Source organism: Melanostigma gelatinosum (genome assembly GCF_949748355.1).
Source record: "Melanostigma gelatinosum genome assembly, chromosome: 9".
Lineage (NCBI taxonomy): Eukaryota > Metazoa > Chordata > Actinopteri > Perciformes > Zoarcidae > Melanostigma > Melanostigma gelatinosum.
The window spans coordinates 9323872-9342084 of record NC_136642.1 but is presented as its reverse complement, the minus strand read 5'-3'; the positions used below and the strand labels follow the sequence as shown (position 1 = coordinate 9342084).

General features: G+C 43.0%; 2 protein-coding genes across 2 annotated transcripts; one reads left to right on the top strand and one right to left on the bottom strand.

The window, feature by feature from the left end:
• Positions 1 to 3255: 3255 nt before the first annotated feature.
• On the bottom strand, positions 3256 to 6667 carry rabac1 (Rab acceptor 1 (prenylated)). Its single transcript, XM_079275941.1, has 6 exons — positions 6537 to 6667; positions 5659 to 5791; positions 5255 to 5467; positions 4899 to 4996; positions 4512 to 4613; positions 3256 to 4116 (listed from the first exon to the last, which is right to left on the bottom strand). The coding sequence occupies exons 2-6, from the start codon at positions 5775 to 5777 to the stop codon at positions 4028 to 4030; spliced, it is 621 nt and encodes a 206-aa protein (XP_079132067.1). The 5' UTR covers positions 5778 to 5791; positions 6537 to 6667; the 3' UTR covers positions 3256 to 4027.
• Positions 6668 to 7415: 748 nt separating this feature from the next.
• Positions 7416 to 17824, top strand: dedd1 (death effector domain-containing 1). Its single transcript, XM_079274670.1, has 5 exons — positions 7416 to 7494; positions 7736 to 8254; positions 8369 to 8497; positions 9009 to 9149; positions 16149 to 17824. The coding sequence occupies exons 2-5, from the start codon at positions 7780 to 7782 to the stop codon at positions 16538 to 16540; spliced, it is 1137 nt and encodes a 378-aa protein (XP_079130796.1). The 5' UTR covers positions 7416 to 7494; positions 7736 to 7779; the 3' UTR covers positions 16541 to 17824.
• The last annotated feature ends 389 nt before the right edge of the window (positions 17825 to 18213 follow it).

Genomic DNA, 18213 nt, shown 5'->3' with positions numbered 1-18213 from the left:
TTACAATAATATGCTTGTCGTTTATGTCCTTTAGTCTTTATCTTTCTTTAGTGCTCTGTCTCGAAAACAGCTTGTGATCTGCATCTCTCATGAAGGTGGCACATTCTGACCAAATTAAAATAATTGAATGCCATACCTTACTATAGACCTGCAACACATACTCCCTTTAAAAGCCTGTTATGTTACATTTTTGCTTAGTCTGCACCAAAGTAGCGTTGATCCTTAATTTATCCTCTTGTGTTGGGTCGATTGTAACGTGCGAATGATATTGATATTAATTCATGTTGACTGGAATACAGATGCATTATTGCAACACTTATTAAAATATGATATTAAATAATCATATTTTATGTTACCAATAATACATTATTTCATCACACTTCAGTGTACAATGCAGCAGAAAAATGATTGAGCCGAAATATGATGTTGGGCTGCCACCTAGTGTTTAATTATATGCACTTCAACCTGCTGCATAATGGTAAAGCACTCTGTAAACGTGTCAGCCGTGTCTGACATCAACATTCATGAGCTTCAGGACAACAGTCACTGTCAGAGTGTAGAGTCTAGTGTCCTACTATTTCCCCAAACTCGTTTTTTCAAAACAATAAAAATCAGAAATAGTACATGAATGATGTGTTCAGGAAGGAATAGCAACTTTTATGATTAATGAAAGCTATTTTCTAAAGGGTTACATTGCCGCAAGCAAAGCAAGGCAGTATATCTTTAATCTTTAAGGGAACAGGCTGTATGTGCTACATCTCTGTGCCACAAGGGTCATCTATTTTAAATGCGCCTCTTATTGCCCACCTAGTACACAAATAAAATAAAAATATACACAATATACAGCTTTATGTGAGCGATAAGCAATGGGTCGTTTGGGTGGACACTTTGCCACATCCTGTGAACATTGACCACGTCTCTTTGAGTGACAACACAAAAACTTTCTGGCACGGCTCTACCACTGTCCAATGACAAATGCAGTGTCTCCTGCTCACACACACACACACACACACACACACACCTACACACACACACACACACACACACACACACACACACACACACACACACACACACACACACACACACTTTCTGTCATTCCCACTGACAAACACACTGACACTCTCACCCTCGCTCTAATTTCCCCTGTGTCTCTGCAGTGAGCTCGCTGCAGTGCGACTTTCCTCGCTCACCCCCCTCGCCACCCTCTGTATAATAGAATATCGATCGCTCGCCTTTTGCCGCAGTGTGTGAGCGAGTGTGCCTGTGGACGAGTGTGTGTCTGGCTGGGGCCTCCAAGGTCATCGCCATGGCAACCCGAGCACGGGGGGGGGGTCCTCTCGCTGTGGTGTCACGGCGCACAGGTCACTGGGGTCACATGAAAGGGGGGGACAAGAGGGGGTTGGTGAGCGCTGCAGTGTTTGGTGGACTAGGGATAGAGCAGAGGAGCCACGAGGGTTGGAACTGTCCGACTCCACTGTGGATTCAGACCCGCCCAGAATGACAAAATGTACAGACTTAAGTACTGAGGGGCCACTGAGTTCACTGCAACTCCTTCGTCGCGGATGCAAAAAAAACAGGAGACAATTGTAGTTCTTGACCGCATAGAACAAACTACCTGAAATAATCAGAGGCAAAATACTATTGATGTTACGAGATGTGCCGACGCTTCGAAGCGTGTGTCGAGTAATGGAGTGGGCGTTTCCTCGAAGCGCGTATCGAGGCTTGTTTCATTTAGGGGAGGAGCCAAAAATGATGACGTCCGAAGCCTCGCTGCCCGGCTGTACCACGTGACTGCTTCGGGAAGTGGTACAGATTTCCTGTATCAAAAAGCACGAAGGTCAAAAACTCCAGGCGGGGCACTCTAGCGCTCGCCTGAACAAAGTGGAAAGTACTAGAACTCTCAAGGATAGCCTTTGCCCCAGTTAAATGTCACATTGTAGGGGACGACCGAATTCACGGGGCCCCTTTAAGGAAAGGGGCGTAACCCTGGTGACAGAGGGGGTTAAAGGGTGACAGGAAGTGAATGTGTTTTATGTTTTGTATGGATGGAAATAAACGGCCACGAGGTGCAGCCAAAGGGAATACTCGACTCCTTGTTTATTTCCACACACCTACAACATAGTCTTACAGAGAACTAGTTTCAACTGCCTGCTCCATCTTAGAGATAGAAAGAGGCGCCCTAGCATATCTAGCGCCTAGCTTATCTAGTCGGCCGAACATAACAATATGCTGCTACATCAACATGCACACGCACTGATGACGCAGAGAAGGCGGCCCCGGAACTGAGCCAGTGTGGGTGAAGTTGCCCAGCGCTCCATCAGGCCATCTGAACGCTAGAAACAGATCTCCTACTTTGTATTCAACCAATAGGCTTCCATCCGAAGAACCTATTCACCGTTCGTGCACTCTGTCTAAGCGCCTTTTTAGCTTTTCATTCGCTCCTACAGAGTGAACTTTTCTAGGTCCGTGCACGTTTAACTGCTGGACATAATACTTCTGTTACAAATAAACCTTATTGCTTGAATTGAGCTAAACGCCTCGACCTAAGTCTGTTCACCTGAGTTTTCTCCTCAACATGAGTTTTATTCTCAACAGTATATAGACTTGCTCTTGCGTTTTTGTGCACGCCAGCATCTTCTGTACCCTGTGAAAGAGTGTTTTCAAAGGCCGGAGAGGTTGTGTCAAAAAAAAGGAATCGTTTAAAACCAAACACTGTTGAGAAACTGTTATTTCTGAATACAAATGAATAAAATGTCCCCTGTCATGTACATCACTGTCCAAGTTCCACAAGCATATTCAGTCCCCTCTTCCTAGTTCCACAAGCACTTTCACTGTCCTCTGCCTGCTAAAGCCCATGCCATTTTCCTAAAGTGACATAATAACATTATTACACAACCTGCCATATCATATGATACGACCATTTTGGGAAAATGTACACGCACAGACATACATTAAAAAAATATTTTAAAATGCACATATGTGATAATTTATGTACAGAAATTATTTGGTCATACATTTTTGTAATTCATAGTCATTCCCAACAGCCATAACAGACACAACAATTCAATGCATCACATTATGTGGTTCAGATACAGCTGCCTGTGATTATACACTTGGCCAGTAGGTGGTTTCGTGTGCACATGAAGCTTCGAGAAATGAACCCTTTCTCGAACCAATTGGCTGAAGTGGTTCGATGTCTCATGAGGCTTCATCTCACCATCACTACAAAATACCAAAGAAGTGGACATCAAGTCTTTACATCAGGGGTTTATTGCACTTCCAGAATTTAAATACAAAAACACCCAAATCACAATGTAAACATATGAATAATGAATAACAAATTTAAAAAGACCTTCAGATCTGACAAATATGCATACAGACACCAAAGTACCATATTATCGCCAATAAAAAAAACCACTATTAGTATGTACTGACCTTTTAAGATGTCATCTCATCAACCTGTCTAGGTTAAGTACACTATCTGAGGTACCACATTTGTTTTTGCATCCTTTTCTTTGTGCATGATCATCTTAAAGCTTTAAACTGCACTTTTCCTTTGGAAAATGAATATTTTTTCTTAACAGTTTAGAATTGCAAACAATGCATCTACTGTATACATTATCTTTCCATAAGAAAGCAGCCATCTTGTTTTGGATATCTACAGCAGAGACTAATAACTTGAAAGATATGTCAGTTTATATGAGACGTTGCAGGAAGCAAAAGAATATTTGACACAAACCAGAGGCATCCGAGGTTTAACATATGTAGAGAAAGGCAAATCATCTGTATGGTAATGTGCTTCAATACTTATGAACAAATTAATAATTTGTGCATATGGAAGGTAATGTGTAGCAATGAGTGTGTAACCAGAACTATTTAAGAGGCAAGAAAAGGTGCATTCTAATACAGGGAATACAGGACACAAGCATAGCTAAGGAACAGATCTAGGAGCAGTCCTTCCTCAACCCCTCTGGGCTAACGTGATAACAGGGTGAAAGTGATGACTGAGGGTTCACGCTGCTCTTCATACGGGCTCCATGAAGAGCTCTTCCAGATCAGATGGCTCCAGCTCACGGAACGCAGCGTGAGAGCCAATCACAAACAGCGTCGCTCCTAGTCAGGAGGCGGGACAAATGGAAGAGAGGAATGGGAATGGGAAAACACAGCGAGTGTCCATGTGCATTTAGTTATATTTAGATGACCCTCTGACACAGACACTTTCATTGACTGTAGCAGTAGAATAGGATTTAATCCTGAAATAATATCACAGTGCTCTGATGAGCATTGCAACAAATATTCCTGCATGAATAAGAATAGATTGCAAAAATAACTCATGTGGTTTGGTTCTGTTAACACTGTTCTTGTCAACAACAGGTTTAACAATTTTAGTCCTATTTTACGTGTGTGTGTGTTTTTAAATGTGCATTGTTTGTCTGATGTTGAGGCCTTCTGATGTTTTATGACAGATGATAGTCTATATATATATATAGTATCTTGTCTTATCTTACCTAGAACCCAAAAGACTGCAGCTCCAGCTCCGGCCAACCAGAACACAGGTAGAGAAATGGCTCCAGCCAGACCCGCCTGGTGAGGGAGATTCAGCTCCTTGCCTGGTTGACAAGACAATGACAGATGATGCCACTGATAAAAAGGTCGAGGATGTATTTGATTTTCTGATGCTAGCCACGGATATGCATTTAATCTATCCTTGAATGAATTGTTTCTTTGCCTGTCAAAAAATCCCAGAAAGGCAACATGATAAAAACGTATTTAGTTTGAAACATTTGACCTCATTAAAACACAACGGTTCATATTACAGTACGGTGCCTGGTATTTAAAAAAAGACACTATATTTGGTCGGCACACAACATTAATGGATTTCAAGCTTTACTCACCCATAACAACCAGTTTGGACTCCAGGGACTTGAGGTGAATTATGTAGAAGGCACCAGCAAACACAGCCAAGGCAATCAGCAGCATGGGAGAGCTGACACTAAGGGGGAAAAATATCAAATTAACAATCAATTTGGTGTTAACTTATTGCAGCATTTCCAGATTTAGTGATTGTATATTTTACTTTTAATTAAATGTCACACATATTGTTCTATTCTCTTTTCTAATATACCCACTGGCCAAAACGCTCCAAGGAAGTTCCCGTGTGAATTGGTGCAGACCGTGTGAGTAAGAGCAGGAAGAGTAAACGCTCCCGCTGATAAGACAACACAAATCATTTCCTCTCTGTTGGCCTTACATGCAGTAGAGGATGAGACCCAGGAAGATGAAGGTGTAGTTGCTGTTGAAAGTGTCCACGTTTTTCACCACCCTCTGACAGAACTCTCCAAAGTTGCGGGGTTTCGAAAACTTGCGTTGGTCCACGAAGCTGGCCCACGGTCGAATGGACGCCCGACGCCTGTCGATCCACTCTTTAGCCATACTGGGTGAGAGGCCTTTGGGGAGCCAGAGCCTAGGAAACAAGACAAAGACATGAAGAACTGAATACATAGAGACGTATTAAGGAATTCATAAACAAGCCTACAGAGACTAGAGTGCAAGTACCCATGTAGGCCCTTACAGGAAGACATTTGAGCAACATAGAGTCACAAGCCCTCATGATGAAAGCATTCTCACTAAAAATAACAATGTAAAGGTCTTTACCGTGCCAAGATTCCAGCTCCACCCGTGCCCGTTGGATGAGCATCCTCACTGAACAGATCTCCAGCCTTGCTGTCCATGTCGACAAGACAGTTCTCCCCCGTTGGAGCTCCAGAGGGCATCTACAGACTGTCTGCTGCAAGGCAATAACAAAAACAAACAATAGAATGAGTACTATTTGAATTTGTCAAAAACTAATAATAATTTCAAACACACTTACTTGATAAATCAGTTCCCTCTTTATCAGATAATGAATCAAGTAAAGTTCAGCTAAATAACTTATCAATTAAGCTATTCATTAAATAAGAAACCCTGTCATTTGATGGTTATTGCTTTAGACATTTCAAATAGTTAGAGAGTAACAGTGAATCAATTATGAATGCTTGTTAGGTTCATATTTCACAGTAAACGTACAAATGCTAAATCAATGATCAAGTGTAAGTAGTTAGTTACTATTTGTTTATAACAGCAGTTCATATGCCTACACGTCACATACATGCAGAATACTAACTAGAGTTTAACTAGTTGAGTGACTGAGTTGAAAACTCTCGTCATCAAAGGGCTTGGTCTCTGCCACATCACCAACGAAGGACACGAAAGAATCACTTATTATTAATCATTTATGAAGTAACTTGCAAAGCGTTACTACATACATGTGACCTGCTATGTAACTCATAGCTAAATACAATATATTTGCGAGTTAAATAAGATTGTCACAGCTAGCTTCTCCGCTAACGACGTTCATGTCAATAAGTATCTATCCAGGCTAATAGATAGCTACGTATTACAAAGTTACACGTTGATGGACGCTTTCACACGAACACAAATACCAGACCTGATTGAAGTGGAAACTCTATAATAAGGTAACATTTTATACTTACAGCAGAACTTTGGTAGGAATGCCTCAGACCTTTTGTTGCTGTTGTGGTTCACGGATGTGATGTGGATGTTATTTAACTTCCTGCTTGCTAGGTGCTAATCATCGCCACCTAGTGGCAGCAGCGGGGACTGCTCATCCTCTGCTCCGAAAGGTTCCAGTTGATGGATAACATATTGAACTCTGCTTCAAAGTCTTCATATGTGGAAGAAAACTGGTACGACTATGTTTGTTTGTTTTAGCGACACAGCTGTGACAATACAATCAATACAGCAGACTTGAGATCGGCCGTGTCTTTGTCAGTTGTGCCGTTGATGCGGAGCTAGTAGACGAATCATCTGATTCCAGATCAGTGGAACTAAAAACGCGAGCGGACGTCATCTCGCAGGCGGAGAGCTGTGATTGGTCCGTTCCTCTGTGTTATTGTGCTGCTGACAGGACTGCTCGGTGCTGTGGGAGTTGCCAGAGACCATCCATCCCTCAATCGACCCATCAAACTCTAATAACGAAGAACGTGCGTCTTGAGGTATATTAAATGTTTAAATCTCGCTCGAACCCTTTTAAACCCCGTTTGTATTTACGTTGTCATTGATATCAAACATGGCACCGTCGCGTGTAACAAACAAAGTGCTTAACCAGGAAGTAATACCTGTTGATTTGTCTTTTCATCGTGAACGGAATACCTGTTACATATATCTATATAAAGTTATGTTAATACACCATGTTTGATGCTCGTTATAATGTGCATTTGGTCATTTTTTACTTTTGCTTGTAGTGTTGTTCTTCCTCAGAGCAACGTGATGACGTAACGTGAGGGGGTCATTTGCTCCAACGGTTGTTGCTGCTGAGTGTTTGATGAACGCCGCGGCTCTGCGACTTACTAGGACACGCTGTGAAGCGACGACAACAGAGCACGTTGCTTTGTACGTTTCAAGACAGCGTCGAGCTGACTTCGACAACGGGTAGGACTGCAGAGCTCGCTAAAAGGGGCGTTGAACTATAAAGCGTGCATGGCGTTGACACGTTACCTTGTAAAGTGCACACAGCTGGCTGCTGGTTTTTGCTAAGCTAACTGTTAGTTTACGAGGAATGTGGCTTGCTGGTTTTGGCTGCTATATGTGTAGTTCAACATGACATGAATCATATGCTGTTATTTCGAGTGTTACCTGTTGAATAACTTGTGTTTTCTTTTATCCTGAACAGTTTGACACAGGTGGGAAGGTGGAGAGGGGGCTGTAGGCAGACCCATGGCTGCCGTGCATCACCCAGGGTGCCCACTCAGGGACTCTCTTTACTGGGATGAAACCGAGTGTCTAAACTACTATGGGATGTTGTCACTCCATGAGGTCTTTGAAGTGGTTGGTTGTCAGCTGACAGAGACTGACATTGAAGTGTTGTCATTACTTCTGAATGAAACCTGTCCTGCGACACACCCTCTTGACCCGACAGATTGGACAGTTAAGCCCTGCGGAGGCGATCCAGACGACTTGGGTGTTTCCCCGAGTCCCGAGCTGCTGAAGGCTTGGATGCGGTTAAAGTCTCGGGGCTCCCAGCGTCCCTTAGCGGCCTCGTATAAGCCCAAGAGTGGCCTTGAGCTGTTGTTGGAGCTGGATAGGCGAGGGTACCTCAGTGATGGCAACCTGGAGCCACTACTGCAACTACTTAGAGTCCTCACTCGTCATGACTTGCTGCCTTTAGTGTCCCACAAGAAAAGGAGAACCGGTGAGGATGAAAGACGTTATCAGATTTTGAGAACAAGTGCTTCTCTCTATGATGGCCTTCCTGTCCAAATAATCACAGCCTGATAATTACTAATGCCTGTTTTTGTTTTTCCAGTATCTCCAGAGAGAGTTGGACGGAGGAACAGGATAGAGAACAACCAGTCGGTGTGCGCTTCTGGAATGCAGCACAGCTACAGACAGACAGAAATACCTCATCCATATTTCCCGCAGCCTTTTAGAACTGGTATGTGCATTGTAGTATGTTATTTAGCTCACTGAGAGTATAGGCTACACTGTTCCCACAAACCTTTTCATCGGTTCAGGAGGCAGAGTGTCCAAAACAGCATTTATCATTCCTTACAACAAGTAGCATTTTGAACTGCTCTTAAAGCCAGTACCTGTTGTTTGTTGATGAGACATCTTTTCTGACATGGAAATGTAGTTTGTTCCATCCTTCTTTTGTGCTCAGGATTTACATGTACATTATTTAAGTTGAAGCGGTTTGCCCACGGGTCAAAATGATAAAACACTCGGTTGTAGAATCAAGTCTAGTCAGTGGTGCCTGGTAATATACCGTACGCTTGTGGGGAAGCTTGCATAGAAAGGATGAACATGGAGCAATTGTTAACAGAAACAGGGAAGGACAGGAACTGAAACAAAACAGGACAATAGCAATCAAAAGACAAATGAACCCCGTCCATGCTAATGTCTCATTGTCTGGATTCCACAAACTAATTCCATGCATGTCCTGTCAGGTATTTACCCTCCTATGCCTGGTACGTTTGCTAGGAAGAGGAAGAAGAAGAGGGGGAACGGCTGGAGTCGCAGGCCCAAGAAAACAAGCAGGCAGGGTCCGCCACTGCCTCCACCACCACAACCACACAAAGCCTTCTGCAGTAAGTGTAGCCCCCGCATTCTTAACCTATCTGTGTTTCAGCTTCTTATCTCTTGCCTTCTTATCTTCATCCTGCCATTTTCTCTTCCACATCATTTCCCTGTCTTTTCGTTTGCCATATGAGCTTCGATTTCATTTTCAATCAATTAACACCACAGTTTCTGTTTTGTCTCCTTAATTCTGATGTTTGTTTACGCTGAACCTCAGCTCGAGTTAAGGAGTTTTCATACCAATTTTCCAAATCTTTTTTTACGTTTGTCATTACAAAAACGCTCAAGGCACCTTTCACGTCCAATGTTTTTTTGAACTCCTGGCGTAAATTTGCGTTACAATGCAACGATTCATTTGTGTTTATCCGCTCTTTAGTGTAAAGAACGGGGAGAAAGACGCATCACTACTATCCAGTTCACCCTAAACACCAGCTGGCTTAAACCAGCCACACTAACGCTGTTTAGACTTGCAGCGAGTGGAGGGAGTTTGGCTGCTGAATGTCAGCATACTTTGAGTGTTAAAAGGCATCTGAACCACACAGCATCAAAATGAAGGACACCTCTGCCAGGTGGGAAAGTGTTTTTAAAGCCCATTGTCACATTCACTGAAACACAGCCTGACAGCTTCAGAAGGTACAGGTACATTATTCTATTAATACAGTGTGAGGTCTTTGTGTCTAGCATTTGTACCAGACGTACTTGTAGAGATGCTTCAGTTACACTTTGGTTTGATGACTCAATTTACTGTCTCATGGCCCCAGAAAGTCAAAACCTTATTCGATGTCTGTTCAGCCGATGCTGAGTTTACATCTCAAACACTTGCAAACAGCTTGTACTTTGCTTTCATTGACTTACAGCGGTTTCACATGCTATTTTTATTGTCACGCTCTACGTTTAGACTTGCATTATATCTCTTTAACTGTCTTAATTAAACAGTATCGGGGGGGGGGGGGGTGGTTGCTCCCTCCGTTTCTCCATCTTTACATTATTTTTCCCCTCATTCCACCTTTTCTCTAACCCATCACACTATTTTCTGCTGCTGCTGTTGATTTTTGTCCCGTCGCCGCTCGATGCAACCCTTGTTCGGCTTTTATTGTCAAGCTTGAAACAAAGTTGTCAACTGTCAAACCTCACATAAAATATTCCTGAAAAAAAAACCACCTTTTGTGCAGTTGATGGAAACAATCTAACTCCGCTGTACATTATCCATGTCCTTTCCACGTTTCAACTATTGCCTGCCTCTTCATCGATCAATGCTAGTTTCTCTCAAAACAATACGATTGAGATAACACCAACATCGGTTGCCTTTGTGTGAAGTTTGCCGAGTCACTCGCGCAGACCTTCTCAAACAATTGTTTGAACTTGCATCATTGCCTGTTGGTCAGACATACGTGTTACAGCAAGGGACTGATGATTCTGACTTGGTTAAAACAGGACAGCCCTTCTTATCTGTGCAGGATGCATGATGTGCCCGTGTGACCATAAACATGTCGCTGTCTTGACTCCACATTTCATTCCACCAGGTTGTCTCAGGATTGTGACTCAGATCGAGTAACCTAAGACTCAATGGATCATGGCGACAGAGGGGGAGGCTGAGGAACAAAAACAAAAAAAGTCTGCCAGTCTTATTTTAGTTAAGTTTAGTTAAGTTTTATTGACATTTTAGTCATTTATGTGCTTTATAGTTTAAGTCGGCGACATCTCAAAATGCTTCAGTCGCCGAAATTTCATTTTAGTCATAACTTCTAGACAACATCCACACGACTATGTTTCCAATTTCAAACGCATAGCTTTTGCTACGTTTACGCAGAGCGTCCACGCTACTCTGGAGCTTTCAAACTCCACAAACGGAGGGCTTTTGAAACGCGACCAAAGCCGTGTGAGTTTGAAAACTCCGGGGTTACACTGTAGAGTGGACAGGTGACACCGGAGACCTTTGAAAACGATTGCGTTAAAGTCAATTTAATGTTTGTGTGTGAGAGAGAGAGATGGAGCCAGACCTGCATCCTTGTAACTAGGTTTTCCACGAAATGTGTCTGTTTGAGTATATAGAGGAAGATCTTAAGTATCAAGCCCTACCTTTTATTATCAGAGTACTACAACACTCTGGTTGCTTAGTTATAGAAAATAAAACAAATGTATTAGTGTGGATGTAGCCGTATCAAAATATCTATTCTCTTAATTCTTGCAGCTGTTGTTGATTTAGTTTTAGTCCTTTGTCAAATGTCATTTTTCATCCGATTATATTGAAAAAGTCAGCCAAACTCGTCCATTTGAGTCAGACTTATTTCACATTACATTTTATTTTAGCGTGATTTGATGAAAAACACAGGTTAAATGAGTAAGTGCAGCATGGTAAAATAAAATATTTTTCTATTCGATCTTTTTGATCTTATTTTATGTTTGATGTCGTCACCGTTGGTGTTCAGTGACGTCGGTTCCGTCTCGTCTTAGTCATGTAAAAATAGATCATTAGTCATACTTTTAGTTAACGAAATGAACACTGGTCATATGACAACAGAAATAATAAAACATGTAAAAATACAATAAGTTCTCTTAAATCTGATGTCAAATTATCTGCTGAACATTGCTGATAAAGATGAGAACCAATCTTTACCAGCCAGATTAAACTACTGAATTACTTAAACTGAGCGGCTAATTGTTACAGTGTATTATCTTCCGATTGGATCCATTCTATTTTCTTCATTACTGTCAAATACTTAGTTAATGTGACCTGCCCATGTTAGAGGGGGGATATTACAAGTTGTGTGCCACTTTTTTCCGCCTGTGGGAAACCTTTTTGGGCTGTCCTGTCCTCTCTCACTGTCTTCATTACACGTGGTTGTAAAGCCTCTGCCTTAAGATTCAAATCAATTCATTTGGGCTCACAGAAACGTCATGTCGGCCAGCTCTGAAGCTCTCAAGTTAAAAGAACAATGCTTATTGAGCACAGATACTCGGCCCCGTAATCCATTTCAGAGAATCCAAAATGGCTGCAAACAGACGGCTGTTTCAAAAAATGCCCCGTGTAACCTTTCTACTGGAGCAGTTCTGAGGAAAATAACCCCAACAGTGCTCTGCCGGAGGAAGCTCCTGCTGTACCGTATCTCTGTGCCCCGTGTCAGCTCTGGGTGTGCGCTTGTCAAGAGGGAGCAGAGATGGATAGAGCGGTTCAGTCCAACGCTGGCCACTAGCTTTTAAACAGACCTCAAACACTCTTTCTTGTCATGATTCATCTCTCAGATCATTTTCAGTGAAGTGTCTCACTTACATTCAGACAATGACAACTGCTGTTACAAATACCCCTCAGCTCAGTGGTGGTTTTGTGCCATCTAAATGGGGTGCTTGAGAACGGCCCTTACTTGGTCTAATGGACATATTCGATTAATGCGGCGGTTGGAGCTTAAATAATGGGTTGGTGAGGGTAAGGGGATTGGTCAAGGTAAGTGTGGTCCCAAGCATCCCACTTAGACGCTACCACGTTATATTGTAGAGCTACAGTAAAAGCTGAGCTGATTAACTTGTCAGTACCAACTATTGCCCTGACTCGGACCTCATTACGACAGAGTAGTGAGTGCTGTGCCATGTCTGCTTGATGTTGAAAAAAAGAAACGACCCAGTCGACAGATGTCCAACCCACTTGTGCTTGTCTCTCTTTCTCTCCTTTCTCTCCTTTTCTCTGTGTTCACAGTTCTAAACAGACCAACCTGTGTCTCAGGAAAACAGTATCCTTACGCACAATCAGAAGGAGAGAACGAGCTCTAAATGATCAAACTACGCAAAATGGTACAGAGTGATTTTTGTCTATGGGGGGGGGGGGGGGGGGGAGTTCTGTCTGCCCCGTCTCTCAATACGCCGTCATTCAGCAGAAAAGCGGATCGATAAAGAGTTGAAGCTCTCCGTGCCAAGTGACTACTCGTAAATGGGTACTTAAACTTTTTTTTTTTTTTTTTTTGGTGGGTGTGAGCTGGACGGAGCCGAACGGGCTTGGTGTTTAAAGGGAGAAGATGAAAGCTGTGCCACCTAATGTCCTGTCTAAGTGGATGTCTCTGTGTCTGATGAAGCGTGAAGTGCTCTGTAACCCTAACAAAATGACTATCATGGTGTTCCTGTGCTTTTAAATGGCCTTCTCCTCAGTGCCGCTATCTCTACCTCCATCCTGCTCCGTGTGAAATGGGGAGGCAGAAATGGAGGCCATCCATAAATACAGTAATTGCATGAAGGGCGGTTGTTTGTCATAGCCACAGCCCTCACACAGTATAATGATCCAAAAGGTCGAAACTGTTAACAGAGCTGTGACTGAATATTTCATACTGAATATTGTGTAAGAGTTCAAAGAGTTAGTTGACGCACAGGTATATAGACGCCCTATTAAACGCTTTGTGATAAATCAGAATACTGAAATACTTAAACACGTCCAGAGTCTGCTGATTTCTCAATGTTCTTGCACGGATATTGTACAACAAAATCTTGATTTGCAACATTGAATCACAATGTATGCATTTTTGACTCTGATTAACGGATTAAGACTTTGTCAAAGTGAAAACAAATCGGCACAAATTCACAGGTTATTATGCTGAAAGACTGTCGCAGCTCTCCTGCAGCAGGTTGTTGCTCCAGTATTCAGTTTAATCTCTACGTTCTCATCGTGAACTAGACTTACTGGCTGTCAGCAGTCCACCGTTAATCAATGTTGTAAAACAATAGAACACCAAAAGAGGGTGTTGATGTGTGGCATGACAAAATAACGTACTTGTATTGTCAATTGATTGACCTAATATTAGTAATTTAAGACATCGTAATAGAGCTGGGGTTTAATAACAATCAAATTTCTTATTCCTGTGAAAAAGTGCTTCATATTGCCTCTATGAACAAAAACATTTTGCCTTTTTTTTTTTTTGTATGAGCTAATGTAAATTGAATGGTCGTCAAGTCTCATCCCCAACCCTGCATGTTTTAAACATTTCCCAAAGCCCATCGATTAAGCGTCCCTTTTGATCCAGTCCTCTGTTTTCACAGTAATCTAATTACAGCCGAATGAAGCTTCAATGCAAATGCCAATGTTTGGTCATCGCTGTCCTAGAAATGTTAAGACATGCAAAATCAATGCCTTAATTCAACACTTGCATTTCTAATGTTGACATTTTCCGAACTTCATCCCTCTGGAGTCTTGTGTCATTCCCCGTAGCGCCAAACAAAATACAAATGGAGAGTGGGTAAACGTGACTTTTGAGGAGAATCCTGTATCAGTGGGTTGAACCAGGCACAGACCTTGACAAGTATGAGCTTTAACCACATAACTCCTGGTCTGAGTGATGCAACTGAATACTCCTTCGCTCGCGCTCACGTGAGCTGCCGTTGTGCAAAATCGCGGCATCGTTCAGAGGCCACGCTTAACGCAGTGACACGACTTCAGGAGTACAGAAAGTCAGATGTCGGCTGGTGGTAGCACGTTTCCGCACTCGGTGACTTACGTTACCGCAGTTTTCACAAGTGGTTCTGAGAATTACGGTAAAACGTAAAAACACGAATTGTCTCTCTTCGAGCCAGTGTTTGGTTTGTCCCTTTTGGGCTACTGTAGAAACATGGCGCTGCAACGCGGCAGGGAAGGGCTCATTCTCAGCTCACGAAGACAATGATTTTTAGTTGCTGGTGATTATACGCTAAATTAAATGAAAACAGTTCTGAATATTTAATTTAATTTGTGCTTTTAGAGCCCCTGAAATGCTACACACTGGCACTTCTTTCGTCCATTTTTTTTCAAACACTTGATGGAGATCAGCCAAGAGGTTTTGGTTGGTTTTGGTTTTTCATACCAAGAGATGCAAATGTGGCTTTAAAACTGCTTGAAAATAAATGCTCCGACACACATTTGCAGTGAGACGTCGATGAGAGTCTCCAGCGAAATGGATGCTCGTAGATACTGTTCACCTCTTCTAAAGGGGTTTGAGTGGGAGGGATGGATTTTTGTTGCAGCATAAGTCGTCAGCCGCTGGTTTACACTCGAAGCTCTGGAATAATGAGACGGGGGACGATCTCAGCGGTTCTCTTACTCAGTACAGTATGTATGTATCCTCTGATCTGTCTCGCTGCGCTGTTGCATGACCACCAATCCTGTTACTGCCGAACTCCAGCACCGAACTGTTCTCTGCAATAAACATGTCGATGGGAATGAATCTGCTGGTTTTTAAACACCAGACTGGAGGCAGAAAGCCACTCCAGGGCCTGACACTGCTAAGTTGCTCTCATTGCTGCCACCACGATATTTGTTCAGGGGCGTCAAGTTAACCTCACTGAAGTAATTACAACATGAGTTATGTAGAGCATGCCGGATGTCACACTGAAAATCCTCATGCATCAGTTTCTGTTGATCACTGGCAGTCGTCTAGTTAACAGCTGACATGAAGCAAACGGACTACACCACTTGTTCAGTTGCAAAGTATTTCTCTCAGTGCTCCAAAATATCAGACACTTTCAAACCTTCAATTATTTAGCACAGAAATGCATGCAGTCTGATTGATCTAGCTCCAGAGCCTCCCATAGTGAGTGTTTTGCCCTGCTGCACCATTATATTTGCACTTGTCAAAAACAAAGTATTTCAATGTACAATTTTTGTAGTCATTTTATATGAGCTACAATGTTTTTGTGGGAACTCTGTGCTCCTGAACCCTTTTTTTTAAAATCCCTGCTTCATGTAATGCACTATAAACTGAATGAGCTGTCTGTTAATGATTTGTCCTGTCCGTTTCTCTTCCCTTTGTTTTCCTTTCATGACCCATCCCCCTCTGTCTGGTACTGTGCGTGGGCCTGTCTAATATGACACTTTTTCTGTAACCTTTCCTCAACCTCCACTACTCCTCCTCTTCTCTCCTTCCTCACTATACCTTTTGCCTTTCCCTCCTCATTCACTCCCTGACCCTCTTCACTCCCTTGACTATTTCACTCCTCAACTCTCCTCCACCACGCCGTCGCCCTTATTTTTCCACCGCTACTTCCTCTTCCATTATCAGAAATCCGCCTGCGTGTCCGGGCCGAATACCTGGAGCATGATTCGGCACTCCGCGAGGGCGTCTCGTCGGACAAGCGGCAGCCCCTGGAGCGTCAGTTCGAGTTGTTCAGCAAAGCCAACTCGCTGCTTCGTGCCAGAGACCTGGGTTCCATCGTCTGCGACATCAACTTCACAGAGCTGGAGAACCTCGAGGCCTTCTGGAGTGACTACCTGAGCGGAGCTCTGCTGGAGGCCCTGAAGGGAGTCTTCATCACGGACTCCCTGAGGATGGCAGCAGGCACGGAGGGCGTCCGCCTGCTGATCAGCGTGGACCAGGACGACTACGAGGAGGGCCGAATGCTGCTGAGAGCAAGGAGAATGTTGCACAGAGACTCACTGGGCTCTATAGGCTGATAAGACTCTTTTGGGGTGTATTCTATTGACTTTGCAGAATGGAATAGTTTGGAATCATATTGAAGGTTATGGTTACAAGGCCTCCTTTTGTAGTTGCAATCAATGTAATAACCACTAGATGGCAGCTTTCACCATCGGTTGTTTGTGTTCACAGCCGGCCTTACCTTTTCAGAATTGTCTGTTTTTCGTTGAGACATTGCCTTTTTTCTTTGTGAAAGGACACTGAATAATAACAGGTGCTACTGTGTAGGACACCAGGATGAAACGGGATGGATCAAGATCTTTCTTCTTAGTCTCAGTGAGAACAGGAGCAAGCAAGCCTGTGCCAAGAGAAGTGGTGAGCCACTCATAGTATTATCGATCTTAAATCAACAAGGTTAAGACAACTGATGTGCCACAAATGATAGAAAATAACTCGACAGCTACATAGTGTTGACACCTGACACGTTTTAGACTACAATACACACAGACATACATGTACACAGACTAAATGGGCTGCAATCACAACTCGTCATCAAGCGTTTGTCCACCTTTTTATTTTGCCCACATTTATGCACAGATGTTGGGCATTCAGATTCCAAGACGGCTCTTGAAGCTCAAAATGCCAGCGGAGCCCTTTACCCAACTCAACATGCCTCACCGATGGTTTGGTTTTCGTTAGTTTGTTGAACTTGAAGAATAACGACAACATTACCTGGCACTTCCTCTTCATGAAAACAAATTCAAAGAGACGTGCTCGGAAAACTTCCTGATCTTTAAAGATGCGCGAGAGAACTGAGCACAGATGGGAAAAGTGGGCTTCTCTCAGTACAGATTGACCTTTGTGTCCAACTTTGGAGAGCCCACGCAGATGCACCTCGATAACAAACACTGGGATTCTCAGCACTGTGCGCCACGATAACCCGACTTGTGATTGCAGTGGTCAGTGGATACGGCTGTTGCCAGTAGATGACAGCAGTGATTAGGGCTAGGCCTCAGCAGACCGTGGAAGATTCATCATCCCAAGCTTGTCAACAGCGACCCGGATAATACAATGGTGGCTTGTGTCCGGGCTTCCAGCTAGGCCTCAGCAAGTGCTTCTCTCAGCAAGTAAAGCACAGGACAGCGCGTCGGTCAATAGAAGTGATGTTGGGGAGATCAAAATCAAAAGTGCACATCCCAGCTCCACTCAGCCCTGCTATGTAGGCCCAGTAGAGTGGCTCACGGACAGCTGTCGAGTCGCCCTGCTGGAACTAATGCCTGGACTTCACTCGTGGAAGACGATCAATAGGGCCCCTCCTGTAAGCCCCCCCCCCCCCCTCCATACAGGCACGACTTAAGCAGGCAGACTTGCTACTGTCTGAAGTGTAGGGCTCTCTGAAGGGACAGGCAGAGGGAGCGATGATGTATTATTATCATTCTTATTATTATTATTATTATTATTACTATGACTGTTATTCATACAAGGGAAAAAACGACTGATTCAGGGGAATATCTTAGTTAAAGAAAAAAATATTTTGATATGCCAGTACTTTTTGCGTAAATCTTTATATATGAGATATTATTTGTGGTGAATAATAAAGGTTTGTTTGCCTACAGCTGTTTTTGCACATTGACCTTTATTGTATCATAACTAAAATTTCAAAAATTTTAATCTTTGCTGCCAATATATTGCAAGAGAAGAAACTTCTGGA